Raw genomic sequence first — 16576 nt, forward strand, 5'->3', positions numbered from 1 at the left:
TGGATTTGGGAACTTTCAGTGCAAAAACTGGGACAGTCCCAGAATACTGAGACAGTTGGTCCCCTTAACTTCTTTCCACCCTGCTTGGATCAGAAACTCACTCCCAGGAGAAAGACTGATTCAAATCCAGGGAGGGATTAAGAGCTCACTTATCTGGCCTGAAACCCAGTTCTTACAGTAATAAGATGGTGACCTTCAGTAAATCACTTAACCTCTCTGAGCTTTGGTCTATAAAGCTGGGATGTTGTGGATATCCAGATAAGGTATACAAGTACTTGGCTTGGAGCCTGGTACAGACAGTTCTCTAATAAACTCATTTGGCTGTGGATTCTACCTTTTGTGTCTGGCTCCTGGCTTCTAGTTAGAGACCCACAAGTCCTGTGCCCCAGAGATGGAACTTGTCCCCCTGGGGAGGCTGAGGGAGGCAGGTGGTTAAAGCTGAGACATACTCACATGGCTGCAATGGGTATGGGGCCCCAGAGAGAAGGTTTAGTTTAGGGTCTGATGCGTACCTCAGTTAAGTCCCTTCTGATCTCTCTCAGAATGTCAATTCCCACATCTGTAATATGGGGTGGTAATGGTGCCTACCTCAAAGGGTGACTGTGAGGATTAATGGGATTATACAAGGAACCCTCAGCCTGGGCCCAGGGCCTGCTGCTCAATGCTACCCCAAGAACTCCCCACCTCCCCATCACACACACACACACACACACACACACACACACACACACACACACGGACTCTTAATCTTAATCTGGACGCACACTCCATCCTCCCCAGCTCTTGTTCCAGTCCTACCACTTACTTGCTGTGTGATCTTGGCCAGATGACTTTCCCTCTCTGAGCTCCCTTCCTCATCTCTGGCATGAGGAAATGACAGTTCCCGCATTGCTGAGTTTTGATGAAGATGAATTGAAATAACGCACTCAGCCTAGTGCTGGACACATAACCAGTGCTGGGTTGGACTCAGTGACTGGTAGAGCTCCAGGATGATCGCGTGCGCGCATGCGCGCATACACACACACACTCTTCCAGGTTTTGGTAGTTCCTGGGAGTCCTTCAAACACACAGGGCTTCAGCACCTAACAGGTGCGCACCAAACCCTGCCACACCGCTGGGCTCCGCCCCACAGACACACTCAGGCACCCGCCATGCTCTCTTGCAGGTCCTCCCATCCTCATGGATCACCTCCCACCCAGGGCCCCACCAGTCAGCACCACTGAGGCTGATTAACAAAAAACACAACATCAAACGCCTTTACTTCTGAACTCTCCCCTTTAAGGGGAGGCAGGAAATAGAACATTCTTTTTTGGAGGGAAGGGGATTTAATTCTTTAAAAAAAACAAAACAAAACAAAAACTAGAATTAGTCAAATACTGATCTGAGGCCCTGCCTACCGAGGGCCCCGTCCCGGCTTGGCCGTGCCCCCCGCAGCAACCCCCACCTCACCCCGGAAGCCGGGATGGCACCAGGAGGGCCCAGCGGAGACCGGCGGCACCCCACCCCTTGCGCCCCCACGCAGCCCCTCCTCAGCGATCCAGCTGGCTGAGGGAGCTGCGGGTGGGCGGGGTGTCACCACCTCAGAAAGTCCCGGATGAGTTTCCAGAGCTTAGTGACCCACAAGTTGACGCCGAGGTCCATCAGGTACTGGATCTCAGGCGTGAGCATGCGACGGCAGAGCTGCGCGTGCCGCTGCCCGATGCTCTTCTTGAGGTTGTAGCCGAGGATGGACTTGGCGCCCAGCGGCTGCCAGGGCTGCATGGCCGAGTCCTGGATGGCGGCGGCGTCCACAGGCCGGCCCCCGTCGATGCAGATGCGCCGCATGCGCTCGTTGGCGCGCCGCAGGGCGGCCACTTCCCGGGCCATGCGCTCCCGCCCGAACGCCTCCACCTTGCGCCAGAAGCTGGCGTTGAAGTGGCGGTAGAGGCGGGCGTCCAGCACGTTCCAGGCCGTGGCGCGCTGGTACAGCTCCCCGGAGAGGCGCGGCACGGCCGAGGCGCGGCGGGCGTTGAGCTTGAAGTAGAGCACGTCCTCGAGCTGCCAGCAGAGCAGGTCCTTGAGCAGCACCAGGGACTCATCGAAGTACTCCTGCAGGAGCACCAGGTGGAAGCGGCGCTCCACCTCCAGGATGTGCTCCTGCACCTGCGGGTCGCCGGGGTCCAGGCCACTGTCGTAGCCCAGGTCGAAGAATAGCAGGTTGCGGAGGTAGTGGGCGTTGTAGCCGTTGGGGTCGTAGTAGCGGTCCGGGTCCTGTAAGAACTCGGCCAGCTTGTCGCGGCCCGAGAGCTTCCACGTGAAGGGCACGACCGAACCGAAGTAGTGGAAGGAGGACTCGAAGAGACGGGCAGGGTCACGGAGCACGGTGATGAACGTGGCGTTGGGCGGCACCAACCCGCGGACCTCGTCATAGTGGAAGCGCATGTGGTTGCAGATGATGTTGAAGCAGGCGCCGGGCCGGTAGTCCTGCACCAGGTTGCGAGCGAAGAAGGCTGGGTAGTCGAAGTCGTTGCGGCCGTTTGGGAAGGCGAACTTGAGCCCGTGCTTCTGGCCAAAGCGGAACAGGATGTTGAGCAGCGTGCTGCTGGCCGTCTTGTGCGTCTTCATGAACACGATGTCGCGCCGAGGCTGGCAAGCTCCCGCAGAGCTGTTGGCCCGGGTCTGGGTCTCAGGCTCAGCGGGCTCCGGGGAGCAGGGTGCTGTGCCTTCTGGGGTCCTTCTGTGGACAGAATGGTAGGGAGAGTCTCAGGGGCTGCTGGGGGCCCTTGGGGACGCAGAACCCCCAGTGCCCTGGTGTCTAGAGATCGGGGCTTGTTGGGGATGGTGGGGAGGAGGGGAGCCAGGACAGGGGACCAGACAGGCCTGCGTCCAGGCAGGGTGCTTGAGCCTCTCTGGCCTCACCTTCCTCATCTGTGAAATGGGGGAAATAACAGCCCCTCTGCAGTGTTGGTGTGAGGTCCAAGTGCGACAAGCTTGCTGGTTCTTGTCTCATTCTTGGCCACGACATTGTCTGTTTATCACCAATTAGCATGAGGCTGAACCACATTTTTGTAGGTGGGTTTTCAAACCAAAATAGTCAATCATTGGTGATTTCCTCTAGTTCGGCTTGATACCACCAGCTAAGAGCACCAACCATGGCAAGCCTGGGTTCAGCAGCCCCATGAGGGGGTGGGATAGCCTCACGGTTAGGAGCCAGGCCTGGGGTGTTGGGGGGGGCAGACAGACCCCGGTGTGAATCTGGGCCTTGTGTCAGTTGAGTTCTCCTGGACAAGTCACCCCCACCTCCTGGCCCCACTGGAGCCTCAGATGGTGATCAGCCCAGCCCGCACACAGTGTTACTGGGGTCCTCATACTTCTATGAGGCAGGCTCTGTTATCATGCCCATTTCACGGAGGACACCGAGGCCCAGGGTTACACAGAGAGCTCTGCCCGTAGCACCATTTCTGCCCAGCACAGCACAGTGCAGGGCCCAGGGTGCCCCCACACCCCAGCCCCTGCCCCTCAGCCCCCCAGGAGAGCCACTCACGTGGAGGCCAGGCCAGTGTGCAGTGGGGGGACAGCATAGGAGTACAGCAGCACCAGGAAGCTGGTGAAGAGTGCGCCCAGCACCAGCCCCTTGGCCATGGACACCCAGCGCTTCTTCTGTGGCAGCGGCATCTCAGACACCTGTGGGGGTCACAGAGCAGGGCAAGCATCAGGAGGCCAGCCCTGGGGAACCCCCATGCCCGCCCCAGGCTTGGCGATCATGGGCAGCCTTTGACATTGAGACTGCCCTTTGTAGGCTCTGTGGCCCCCCAGCAAGGTCCACATGAGGACGGAGAGAAAAACACACAGAGAGACACAGCGACAGGGGCACAGAGACGGTGGGCAAAGCCAATAACAGAGAGAGACTGGGGGATGGCGCAAGAAGCAGGTTCTACTACCTGGTTCAGTTTTAATTTTTTTTTTTAAGAGTTTAGTTATTTATTTATTTGTCAAGAAGGGGCGGGGCACAAGCAGGTGGAGCAGCAGGCAGAGGGAGAAGCAGTCTCCCTACTGAGCAAGGAGTCCGATGCGGTACTTGATCCCAGGACCCTGGAATCATGACCTGAGCCGAAGGCAGACGGTTAACCGACTGAGCCACCCAGGTGTCCCTCAGTTTAAATTTTTAAGCATAGGGTGGGTACCTGGGTGTCATCAGTTCACTTTATACATTTTGGGGCTTCATAATGATTAAGACAGAAAAGAAAACCCTCTCCCAGTGCCCCGTTCTCCCCTCGCCCCAGGCCTGGGGCCAGCACTATTCACAAGGAATCGTTCACTTTTCAAAGACCCAGCCAGTGCCGCCTGTTCCCTGTGCCACCCTTTCCAGCTGCCCAGTGGAGGGCTGGCTCCTCAGCTCTTTTCACTGGTCCCTGTGTCCCTGGGCAGATGGAGAAACTGAAGCTCTGAGTGAGGAAGGAGAGGGTTCAGGTCACCCAGTCAGACCTACCTCCTCTCCCTGACTGCCAGCAGGCAGGGGTGCCCAGGTAAATCTGAATTCTAGATAAACAATAAAATTTATGTAATTTTATTTGTTTTTGAAGATTTTATTTGAGTGTGCACGCATGCACGAGCGTGGAGGACAAAGTGAGGGGGAGAGAATCTGAAGCAGACTCCATGCTGAGCACAGAGGCCCCCTACATGGGGCTCGATCCCACGACCACAAGATCATGACCTGAGCTGAAACCAAGAGTTGGGTGTTTAATCAACGGAGCTGCCCAGGTGCCCCCAAATTTGTTTAATTTTACTACTGCATAGCACATAATAAAAATTATTCAGCATTTATCCGAAAATTACATTTAACTGGGTGTCTTTTTGTTGTTTGTTTTGGGTTTGGGGAGAAGTTTTCGGTCCAGTCTTTTGGTCTAACTGTGGCAACCCTAACAGCAGGGAACTGAGGCATGAACTGTAAGGGGGTTGTTCATGCTGAGGGATGGGAGTCCAGGAGAGAGCTGGGGCTTAGGGCACCTTCCTCCCTCCCCTTAGCTGTAAGACCAGAGCACAAAACTTTCCACTCTGGCTCTAACACACACGGCATGGGGGCCTTGGGCCTCTGAGGCCACAAGAAGTCATGCACGCCACCCCGTGACCACACACACGGCACGTCCCTACCATCCCTGGGGGCAGAGGCTAAGTAGCCTGCCTAGAGGAGGATCCCACATATTTCCCTCTGGGAAAGTTACCCAAAGCACCCATAAATCCTTATTGGAGAAGGGGCACTCCAGGTCCCACCCCACCAGCTAGCCCTGAGTCTTCTGCTCATCATCTAGAAATTTCTCATCACAGGAAAGGACATGAGGAAGCAATGTGCAGAGGAAGAAGCTACACAAAAGAGAAGCTGGCCTCCCTCAGGACAATGACACAGCCCTGTTCCCTCTTAGGTGGGCAAGGTGGACAAGGCAAGGGTAAACGAGAATGGGGGAGAATGTTTCTAGAAGGCAGTTCGTCCTAGCAAAGGAGGAAGGTATAAGCTCTCCAAATTCCAACGATTCTACAGAAACACTTTGGCAAAGTCCCACATGGCATGGTGTTAAATTTAAAAAATTAGAAACAACCTCAACGTCCATCAGTGCGGGATGTTATGCAAACCGAGACCTGTTCCCAGACGGAGTCCTCTGCACACATTAACAAAACAAGACAGAGCTAAGTGGACTGGCTCAAAAATACACCATGATCTAATAATGTGAAAAAAACAAAAAAACTTCCAGAACACTATGCCCCCAAATCCATATTTGTATACATGTAGTCCCAGAAACAACTGGAGGGCAGTATTCTAAATTTTAACAGCAGTATCCTCTACCTTGCTGGGAAAAGGGGTATATACGGGAATATTTTTCTATATTATGCATTTCTGTAACAACTGCTTTTTTAATCAAAAAAAAAAAAAGGGCAAAATTCCTTCAACATATTTAAATAATAGGTGGTAAAGAATGCAGGGTAAGGTAAGTGGGGTAAGGTGGCCAGCCAGTCTGGTCATGGAAGGGGAGGTGCTGACCCCAGGCTGTGGAGGCTCCAAGCCTGTTTTTCAGTCACAGGAACCCCCATGGAGCCCCAGTTTCTCATCTGTAAAATTGGGAAGCTTAGAGTCCCCCCCGCCGCCATCACTGACTCTTTCAGAGACAGAGGAGGCAAAAAAAGCAATTAGCATGTAGTTCTCTCTCAAAGAGTGTTAGCTGTTTCCCTCCTGAGCCCCTGGGGACCTGGTCCTGGTCTTCTCAGTCTTTGTCACCCTCAGGGTGTGCTCGCTGCTGCCCAGTCCCAGCACAAAGCAGCTTCATGCATCAGGTGCCCCAACTGGGCTCCCACCCTGCCGGGGGACCCAGTAGAAAGTAGGGCAGAGCAGTAGGCCAGGCCGGAGCCTCAGACTCCCGGCCCAAACCCTGAGTCGGGCCCTAGGCCTCAGGTTCTCTGGCTTTAAAACACGGAAGGGTAAAATTCCTGCCCTCCCCAGATCCCAAGGCCCACTCCTGCCCCAGCAGCCCCACTCACCAGGGCACTTTCGGAAATCTGGGAGGTTGACAGCAGAAGATCTGGGGTGGAGGCCCAGCAGCAGGGGGCAGACCAGCTCCCCAGAACACCAATCAGGCTCCGCCTAGCCTGGCCCAGGACAGCGCCCCCAACCAGCCCATCACGGCTTCACTCATTCATTTATCCATTCTGCCACTTGGGCTTCCTGAAACCATGCCTGCCCTCGGGTTTCACCTTGGAGCCCCTGTTAGGAGCCAGGCCCTGGGCACGGGCTTCTTTAGAGCATCTCACTGATCCTGCTCAGCTATCCCGGGAGGCTAACCTCCTGTCACCCCCATTTTGCAAATGGGGAAATCAAGTTTCCAGGGGGTGATGTGACTTGCTCAGGGTCACTCAGCAAGGCAGGGAGCAGGGCTGGGATTCAGGACCTAGTCGGTCGGCCTCCAATATGCACCCTCCAGCTTTGTCCGTGGCAGTCCCTGCCTGGCGTGTCCCAAGCCCAGTCCCAAGCCTGCAGGAAGTGTGTATGTGACAAAAAGATCGACCACAGGAAGCCAAAGTGTGGCTAATGGGGCTCTGTCCCAGCAGCACAGCAGGGTCTGGCCCCTGTGGGCTGGGCCAGGGCAGCCAGGAGGAAGAGAGGAGAAACAGAGGGCACCTTGGGGGCTGGTCCCTACTGTCTCAACAGCCTTCCTGCCTGGCCTCTGTGAACTTGGGCATGCCGTTCAGCCTCCCCATCTTAGTCTCCGCATGTGTACAATGGGCACACAGCACCAAGATCGGAGCAAACAGGCTCTTGGTAATCACAGGCAGAGTCCCTGGGTAGACCAAGCTCCAGACAGGGGCTGGCTGGCAGCCAGAAGCCTAGCGGAGAAGAGTCATGAGACTGTGATTTCAATGCCAGGATGCACGGACACAGGCAAGAGATCAATACACATTAATTATTATTATCATCACTATTGACCAGGGTCCAGGTTCCCCGGCCTCCCACAAGGGAGGAGAGATCCTGTCTGTGCCCGGAGGCAGACAAGCATGAAGGGAACTCATCCCTGCGCTGTCGTAGCCTGGCACCTAGTTAATGTTTGGTGAATGACCCCCATGACCCTCAGGGCTGAAGGGAGTTGCAGCTAACTCAAGGGTGTGAGAGCCACATGTGTGAGTCACCTGGAGGGCCACCTGGAGCCAGCACCTGGGACCAGGGTCCTGCGTTTGAGACCGGGTTCAGCTGTTTCCTTTCTGTAGAAGAAAATCTAGGCAAGCCTGTGGTCCTCTCTGGGTCTTAGATCTCCTCTAAAATGATGATGCCACCCCCCTGCATAGATGCTCTATTCAGATCTTCCTCATCCCACAAGGAAAGAGCCCAGCACAGGGCTGGAGCAGAGCAGACACCACTGGGCATGGATGGCCATCAATATAATTAACATTATGATTGCCTCCCAGGGTCCCAGTCAAGGCCCCTTCAAGGTGTGTGCCCCCTGGCCCATGATGGAGGCTTGCAGTCAGGGGGCAGCCCCAGGTCCAAGGCCATGGAGTACCACGGACAATTACAGTGTGGCCTGAGCCTCACAGCCTCCAACTGGGAATACAGCATAGCAGGGAGGCCAAGGCTCTGAGAGGGTGGAGTCGCCCTCAAGGTCACACAGCACAGCAGCAGCAGACAGAACTAGAACCTGGGTCTCTCTTCCTCTGCCCAAGGTGGTGACAGTCCCAGGCACTCAGGACCGATAGTCCCTCCCCTTCTATTCCTGTCCTTCTTGGTTACCCTAGCGACATCGACATCGTCCTCCATTTACGCTGACAGCTGGCTCCAGGCCAGGCCCAGCAATCCTCCTATTCCGTTGGACCAGCACCCTCTAGAGAACGAAGGAGAAATAGGACTCATCCCCACAGCAGGCACACAGGAAAACCAAGCCCGGGACGGTAAACTTTCTGTCCTTTGGCGTCACTGCCACTACCAGGCAGGCCTTGGTCCCAAGTGTCCTGCTCCCCCAGGGACCCCTGTGCTGGGGTGGAGGAAGACACACTCACCTTGGGCCGTGGCTGGCTGCCCCTCTCCTCTCCCTGTCTGAGCCACATCTGACTCCCAGGCCGTCTCTGTGGTCACTGGGAAACAGGAATGCTCCAATGACACCCAGCAGTGCTCAGCTGGCTCCCTCATGCTCCAGCGCGTGTGAATATTCATGAGTTCCCTCCCTGGGGATACCAGGTGGCATGTGTCTGTACCCTGCAGGTGCTGCCTGGGCCCTCTGCCAGGGGCACCTTCTGGGTGGTCCCTGACTATCTCTAGACCCCAGCAGCCAGACAGCTCCTTTGCCCCGGGGCTCAGCCAGGTCTCAGGTGTCCTTGCACCAAGGACACAAGCAGCCGCAGAGCCCTGCAGAGAGTTGGAGAGGCTAACTGCTCCTTGAAAGGCATCTCGTTTAATTCCCACGGCTGCCCTATGCATTAGTCCACTCTCCAGGTGAAAGAACCGAGGCTCATAGAGGTGAACTCACCCATACAGGGTCATACAGTTAGCTGGGGAGGGTCAGAGCCAGACAGAAAATCCAAATGCGGACTTGCCAAATTCCAGGGCTTAGAGATACTGAGACACAACCAGAGACCAAGGTTTGTCTAAAATCAGCATAGCCCACAAAAGCAAGCAACTCACCTGGGAGTCCTCGTGGGGGCAGAGAACCTGACCAGCTCTGCGAGGATCAGTCTGATGAGATTTCACCTCTGAGCCCCAAGTCCTTCATCAAAGAGGCGATACAGATCGATCATGCCTCTCCTGTCGGCATCCTGTGTGGGGATCGGCACACGGGACACCATGCAATTCAGGCTCGTGTAGGTGCCGATCCTTCCCAAGGTCTTGGCAAGAAGAGGAAGTTCTCGGAGCCCTGTCCTAAACCCCAAGGGCCCTCAGGTTCACCCAAGGTGCCGAAATCTCTTACACCCCTCTCTCAGCTGGATTTAGGTCTGTCTTCGGGTCTGGGTTCGGCCTTGCCATGAACAGAGGATATGTAGAAAAGCACCTCACATCCTTCCATCAGGCACAGGGGCCCTGGGGATCAAGGTTTACTGGTAATTGACCATCTGTTGATAGTGATCATTATTGTGATAGTCATTAATCTCACACTGAGCACTTTCATAGGCTGACCAGCTGCCAGCTCCTGTCAGGGAGCAGCAGGCATCTGACACCGTTCAGATGCTTTGCCCTTTTCCCCACAGCCCCACCTAGCCTGGGAGCAGCCCTCAAGGCCCCATGAAATACCAGAGCTTAAATCGCCACAGAGAGGACCAAGAGTCCATAGCTCTCCAAGTGCTGGATTGGCCCAGGGCACGGGAAAGAGCTGTTCCATCTGTTCTAGACTGAGCTAGTTTAAAAACAAATAAATGTATGGGGGTGGGGGATGAGTCAGGGCAGAGCTGGTAACAAACAGCAGAGAGGTGGTTTATAAGTGTGGACTCTTGACCAAACAGAGTCCACCCCTGCGCTCAGGACTTCCCACATATCACACACCCTCACGATCCTTGCCACTAGAGGCCCCGATGCCACCCCTGCTTTACAGAGGAGGGAGCTGAAGTTCAAGGACGCGATGTGACAAGCCTCACGTCACCTGAGGCTAAGGATCTTGGGCAGGAGGGAGTGGAGATCAGGCTCCTGAACAAAAGATGAGGTCGTGGTGGGGTGGGAAGGCAGGCAAAGAAGAAGGCAGAGCTTTCTAGAGTAGGAAGCATTGAGAGCAGAACCTACGCTTCCAGCCCTGCCACAGGGTTCTCCTCTCAGGGTATTGATAGTGACATCATCTCTGGCCGGTTCTCCCCCGACCCCAGCCAAAGAAACAAAAAAAAGAAAAAGTTTTTAATTGTGAAGGCAGTACATATCATTGAAAAAAAAATTCAGACAAGTACAGAAAACTGTAAAGAAGACAATGAAAAAAGCCCCAATCCCAGAGGTCACTGCCCTTACAACTTTAGCACAAGCCTCCCCACATTTTTTTCTGTCTATAAACCCATACAGATGATAGAAGTGTCCCATTTTATTTTACGCTTGCTCCCTCCTCCCATGTCAACAGGTTGTGGATATCTTTTGTGACCCCAGTGAGTCTTCAGTTGATCTGTTCCACTGCACCGTGCCCCGTGCTAGGGCTCATGAGTTCTAGGCTCACAGTCCTGGGGGTGAGAGGAGCAGGCAGCTGCAGATGCTGAGATGGGGGACACGCTGGTAGGGCTTGCTGGAATGCAAACACCTGATCCAGCCTGAGGGGGACAGGAAGAGCATGCTCAGGGAGGCTTCCTGGGGTTAGGGATCCCTGGTAGTAGAAGAGGCTATGTGCTCTCTGATTTCCAAAGGCAGCTAGTTCCCTTTTCTCCCTGAGTGTGTGGCTGAACTACATCTCCCATCCTCCCTTGTGGTTCAGCATCCTTGTGTGATTGAATTCTGGCCAACGGAATGTGAGCAGAATAATAGCTGTTGATGTCAGGTGGGCGGACCTTCTCTGTGGTCTCCTTTGGCATATGCTGGATGAATGGGGCCGTCTTCTATGATCTGGAGATGGGCGGGGGGGGTGCATAAGAAGGGAGGAGGCTGGTATTGGCATCACCACTCCCTAAACACCCAATTAGATTTCATGAAATGACAACTAAACTGCCATTGTGTTAAGCCTTTCTGAACTTGGGCCTTGTCTGTTACAGCAACTAGGCTTAACTAATGCACCTGTTACCCTGGAATGAGCCAGACAGAGAGAAAAGCATGTGCAAAGACCCAGAAACTAACAGATATTCACCTTGGCCAGAGTGTGCAGTATGTGTGTATGTCAGAGGCTGGGTTTGCAGGGGAGACTAGAGGGACAGCCAGAAAAGGGACAAGGGCAACAGGAGAGACAGGGTCTTGAGGAAGCATGCTAAGGAATCTGGCCTGGATCCTGTGGGCAATGGGGAACCCTGGAGAGTCTTCAGCAAAGAAGTGAGGAGATGGGATTCCCATCAGGCTGCTAGATGGAAAATGAACGGTAGGGGTGGGGAAGGACTGGGAGAAGCCGGGAGACCTTGACAGTGGTTGTTACAGCTGTAACAACCCAAGGAGTAACAATTCCCAAGGGGAAGCCTGGGAATGAACTGGAACCATCTGTAGGCTATGGCATAGACGACATTTGGTGAATGATAGGGTGTGGAGGAGGGAAGAGAAGAATCCCTGTTGGGATGACTAAGGGGGAAGCTGGCTGGGGGTGGAGCTAGTCCCTGAGTGGGGGAAGCTAAGAGAGGGGTATGTTTAGTATTGGGGTTGGAAGGGCATTGTCAATTTAGGACAAGTTGAGTCTGAAGGATGTGTGGGATGCTTGTAGAATATGCAAAGAGCAGTAAGATCCCTTACCTGGAGCACAAGAGGGAGATCTCAGTGGAAAGAGCCTGGGAGGCATGGGTACAGAGGTGGGAACTGAGGTCAAAGGAGCAGATGGAATCCACCAGAGAAAGGGGGAGGAAGGTGAAGAGCCCTGCCGGAAGAGCAAGAGTCTCCCAAGGAGATAAAGATGAAGGGCCTCTAAAGCCATTGGCTGTAGAACATTCCGTGGACCACTACTCCCCAAGAACCATTCCCTGACTGATGGGCATCCCTGCTGTTTGCTCAGTGCACACACAAAGGAACAGGGTTCTACAAGATAAGGTAAAGGGGCGAGGGTGTCCTAGGGCTGTTTCTTGTACCTGGAAGGGAATCTTATGGACACTGGAGGAGACTTTCAAAGTGGAACAACAAGACTCACCCTACAGTGCTTGGGCTGCATATTTGACAGCAACTATTACAGGTCTAAAGGCACCCATCCTCAGACCCAGCAATTCCACCTGTGGCCATTTGTTCACAGAAGATAACCTAACAGGAGATCTGAAGTGGGTGCAAAAGATGGCAAAGGGGAAAGGTAGAAACAACTTAAATGTCCAATGATAGGGAATGGTTAAAAATATTACATGATATTCACCCCACGGTTTATTATGTCTACAATATATAATAAAGCAAAACACACACACACACACACACACACACAATTTTGTTTTACAAAGAGTCTGTATTACTTTGAAAAAAATTAGAATGAAAAAGATGTTTCCACTTTTTAAAAAGACTGCAGTCTGGCTGGAGGAAGAGAGAGAATTGGCCTATCCCACCTTGCTGTGTGACCACAGAGCTCTCTGAGCCTCAGTATCCAAAACTGGGGAAAAGACAGCAGGCGCCCAGGGCGGAGAAGCTGGGAAGTGTGGACTGCTCAGTTAAAGGTGCAGACAGGACAGGTTGGCCCTCCAGCTGGGAGCCCTGGCACAGTGCCCTGCAGGGACTCAGAAGTGGGGTGCCCCTCTGGAGTAGGGTGCTGGAGGAGAGATGGGAAGGATCACCCAGGGAGGGAATTCAGCTGAACCCCAAGTTGCTGGCTCACAGGACCACCCCCAAACTGTCAGCCCTGACGTCTTGCCCTCCTGACTGCCCCCTGGGCTGTGGGGATGACTGCCAGCGGGGTCCCAGGTCCTGCAGCTGACTGAAAGAGGGCAATGTTCTTTGATGATTCAGAAGGCACTTTCTCATCTTGCAGGGTCACCTATTTCTGTTTCAAATGGCAACCATGCCTGGGACCCCCAACAGACTTCCCAGCGTCACCTGCTAGCCATGGGATGCTGAGGCTCAGAAACTAGCAGAGGGCTTCACTGGCAAAGTCAGAACTACAAGCAAGCTCTTCCTGCTACACCGCCTTGTTTGGGCAAAGTCACCACCAGGGCTGAGTTGACCCCAAGTAGCTTCAGAGGGGCAAAACACAGCTTAACTAAAAGTCAGTGGTTTCTTCATTAGCTCCCAGTTACTGGGAACACTGGAGGTGAGTATGTGGAAGTTGGTAATAATCGTTCTCTGTACCCTCTAGCATGGCTGAGATGTTTTTTAAAGGAATATCATGCACTTGTTTGCATAAAAATATGTAACAGTATGAAGGTTTTTAGAAGGTGCTGAGCACCTGCTATGCACAATGTCCGGGTTCTGCCCACCAGCCTCTCCCCTGGGGAGGGGAGATGCTCTAGCTATGAATTCTGACTCTACCAGTCCCCAGCCGGGTGATCTTGGGCCGGTGACTTCCCGTCTCTGAGGCTCAGTGTCTTAACAATGGGAATATTCTGCCCCTCTCAGGGCTTACTAAGAGGATTAAACGGGACGAGGCATGCAGGACCCTTTGCTCAAACCTTGGATTATTATCATGACCCTTCTAAACCCACTTGGCAGAAGAAATAGGACCCACCAGTGCAGACTCTTGGAAGGCAACCCTCTTCCATCCAAACCCCTATATTTCCCATGCTCCAGACCTGAGTTCCCTCATCCCCAGATTTTACATTGGGGGAAACTGAGGCACAAGTAGGAAAGGACTTGCCTAATGTCTCATGGCATTTCAGGGAGGGCACTGCGGGGATCAGGTCTGGGAGTGCCCAAGCCACCTGGAGCTGCCAAGTGGGAAAGCAGTTATCATCTGGGGCCCCAGTTCTTCCCAACCATCACTCCCCACCTGGTGAATCCTCCAGCCCCCAGTCCACTGATCCCCAAGGGCACCTCTGCTCTCTTCTGCCCTCCCTGTCTAGAGTAGAATAACGCTCCTAAGAGGGCTTGTTCTTCCCCATATTGCTCACTCAGTCCAAGTGAAGCAAGAAGCCCTTCACAGGCCTGCTGCCGCACCTGGAATTCCACCATCTGTGCCTCATTCGCCTAGGTTCATCACTGCCTCTCACCACAGTGACACTCAGACCCCCAGGGCCCGGAGTGGGGGCTATCAGGGAAACACTCCTTTCTTGCTGGGGGACAAGAGGGCATCTGCCCCATGTCTCAAACAGCAGTCTCAGGCCCACTGGGCAAGGGGATATGCAGGAAGCAGGCTGCTCTGTCCACAGGGAGCTTCCTTGAGGCAGGGCTCGGCCTGAGTGAGAAGCAGGGAATGAAGCAGCCCGAGGTGGCAGCTGGGAACAGGGCTCTGTTGTCTCCGCTCCCAGGGTAGCAGCCTGCCCACCCCCTGAGTGTCAGGCAGAGCTGGGAGCTAGGAAGGCAAGGGGGGGAGGGGTCCTGAGCTAGGGGTTTGGGGCAGCACAGGCCGCTCTGGGAGCCTAGGACCCCAGAGCAGCAGAGAGGTCTTGAGCAGGGCTGCAATCCTGAGGTGTGGGCTGGGACAAGACTCCTGTGATTCATAATCAACTCAGCCAGCTCTGAACTATGTATGACCTTGGGCAAGTCACTGAATTGCCCCGGGCCTTAGTTCCCCCTAAGGATAATGGGAATGCCCTCTTTCACAGGACAAAGTACAGTGCCACACTATAGAGGCTGCTCTGGCCCACGCCTGCCCATGGCCTTAACCTCTCTGGGTCTCAGGTCATGCCCTTGGTAAAGGAAGAGGTTGGATTCTCCCAACTGGACTGTTCTCCTGAGGATTTTCATGGCACCTGTCACCTTGGCAACCCAGGGGATCAGGTGTCAGGCCTGCACCCCTCCCTCCCTCCCTCCTCCTGGTGTGGGTTACTGCAGCCAGATGTGCAGATGCTACTGCAGCCACCTCTCCAGCTCCAGGCAGGTGGGAACAGGGAGCCCTACTGGGAAGAGACCACAGTCTTGCTCTGTGCTGTGACCCAGTACCTGCTTATTAATGAGAGGGCAGACCAAGCTGTATCCCCTCCTGACACTGGTCCTAGAAACTCAACCGGCTGGATTTCCTATGGACCCCTCCTGGATATCAGGGCTTGCCCCATTTACAGGCTTCTCTTTGGTGGCCTTGGGCCTTCCCCAAGCAGAGGGGGATCCATCCCTCCCCCTGGCCCCAGCCCCTGGTCTGATGCCCCTGCTCCCCAACCACTTCTGGAGAGCGCTGGTGGGAACAGGGGAGATCCCTGTCCTTCCTCCTGCAGGGCGAGGCTACTGTGCCCAAGATTAATCATTAATGGACTTCCAGCTTCAGCCCAGTTCCAGCCCCACCCACCCTGTCCGAGGACTGGGACAACCCTGGAGAAGGGGCTATGCGGAAAAAACCAAGGGCAGGGCACACACCAGCGTACCCCCCCCCCCCCCAGCTGCCGACCCTCTGTCAGCCCAGACACTCATTCCCTGGAGCAGCTGTTGGCACTCTCGCACCACCCAGGTCTGAGAGTGACTCCCACGGTCCCGGTTTGGAGGTCTGGGTAGCGCCGGCTGCAGCTTCAGACAGGGCGCAGGCAGGCAGTGGGTGCTGGGCCCCCAGAACATACCTTAGCCCCGTTCTCCTCGGGCCTGGCGTGGCTGTTTCGGTCCCGGGCCCGCGCCGCCCGGGCGCTCACTAGGCGGCGGGGCGTACCCGCCCGGGCCCCCGACTCCACCGGACCTGAACCATGCTCCCGCCGCCGCCTCCGCCGCCGCCACACTCCCTCCGGCCAGGTGCGGCAGCCAGCCTGGCCCATCCCCCGGTGCTGCGGCCAATAGGCGGCCGGCCACGGCCCCCTCCCGGCCCCTCCGCGCCCTCCTGGGACGCACAGAAGCCGCATTCAGCGTCCCCGCGCGCAGCGCTGCGCCCCCGCTGCCGGCTCAACAAGGCGCGTTTGTCTCGGGAGCGCCAACGGGGCCATTGTCCCACTGCTGGACCCTGAGGCTCGGTTGAGCTCCGGCCCGGAAGGGGATTCGAGGGTGCCTGGGAAACGGGGTGGCGTGGTGCTGGTGATGAGGGCAGCCCAGCTCTGGGCAAAGGGAAGTGGCTAGACTAGTCGCTGAGCTTTTACTGGGATCTCTGGAATCCTAAATATCCAACATAAGGTAGGGCCTCCTGCTCAAGTCAGTACGAGCTGGGGACAGATGTTTTTGGGGTCTAAAATGTGGATGGGGGGGGAAGGGTCCCTTGAGGGAAGCTCAAGCAAGGGACCTATCTCCAACCAGTCTGGCCACTAGGAGGTCTCCTCTGACCCCACCTCTCCAGGGTGTCCACAAGGGGTGCACACAGCACCATCCAGATGCAGGTGCCCCGACCATGATCCACCTTCTTTCAGTCCCCAGCTTCCCTCCTCACCGCAGAGAACCAAGGATAGGAACTCCTGCCCACCCCGGCTGGGAATGCACAGCTCCAGCTGTGGGCATTGC

The 16576-nt window shown here is 55.2% G+C and overlaps 1 protein-coding gene across 6 annotated transcripts; it reads right to left on the reverse strand.

The window, feature by feature from the left end:
- Positions 1–1229: 1229 nt before the first annotated feature.
- GAL3ST1 (galactose-3-O-sulfotransferase 1) lies at positions 1230–16125 on the reverse strand. Of its 6 annotated transcripts, none has more exons than XM_046024383.1 (5): positions 15718–15852; positions 9137–9267; positions 8515–8589; positions 3524–3663; positions 1230–2716 (listed from the first exon to the last, which is right to left on the reverse strand). In XM_046024383.1, the coding sequence occupies exons 3-5, from the start codon at positions 8560–8562 to the stop codon at positions 1573–1575; spliced, it is 1332 nt and encodes a 443-aa protein (XP_045880339.1). In that variant the 5' UTR covers positions 8563–8589; positions 9137–9267; positions 15718–15852; the 3' UTR covers positions 1230–1572. The 6 variants fall into 6 exon arrangements, with proteins under 6 accessions (XP_045880339.1, XP_045880342.1, XP_045880340.1 ...); XM_046024386.1 differs by lacking the exon at positions 8515–8589 and adding an exon at positions 4469–4518 and having other exon boundaries at positions 9137–9561; positions 15718–15835; XM_046024384.1 differs by having other exon boundaries at positions 9137–9561; positions 15718–15835.
- Between the last annotated feature and the right edge of the window lie 451 nt (positions 16126–16576).

This window comes from Meles meles, chromosome 12 (assembly GCF_922984935.1).
Source record: "Meles meles chromosome 12, mMelMel3.1 paternal haplotype, whole genome shotgun sequence".
Lineage (NCBI taxonomy): Eukaryota > Metazoa > Chordata > Mammalia > Carnivora > Mustelidae > Meles > Meles meles.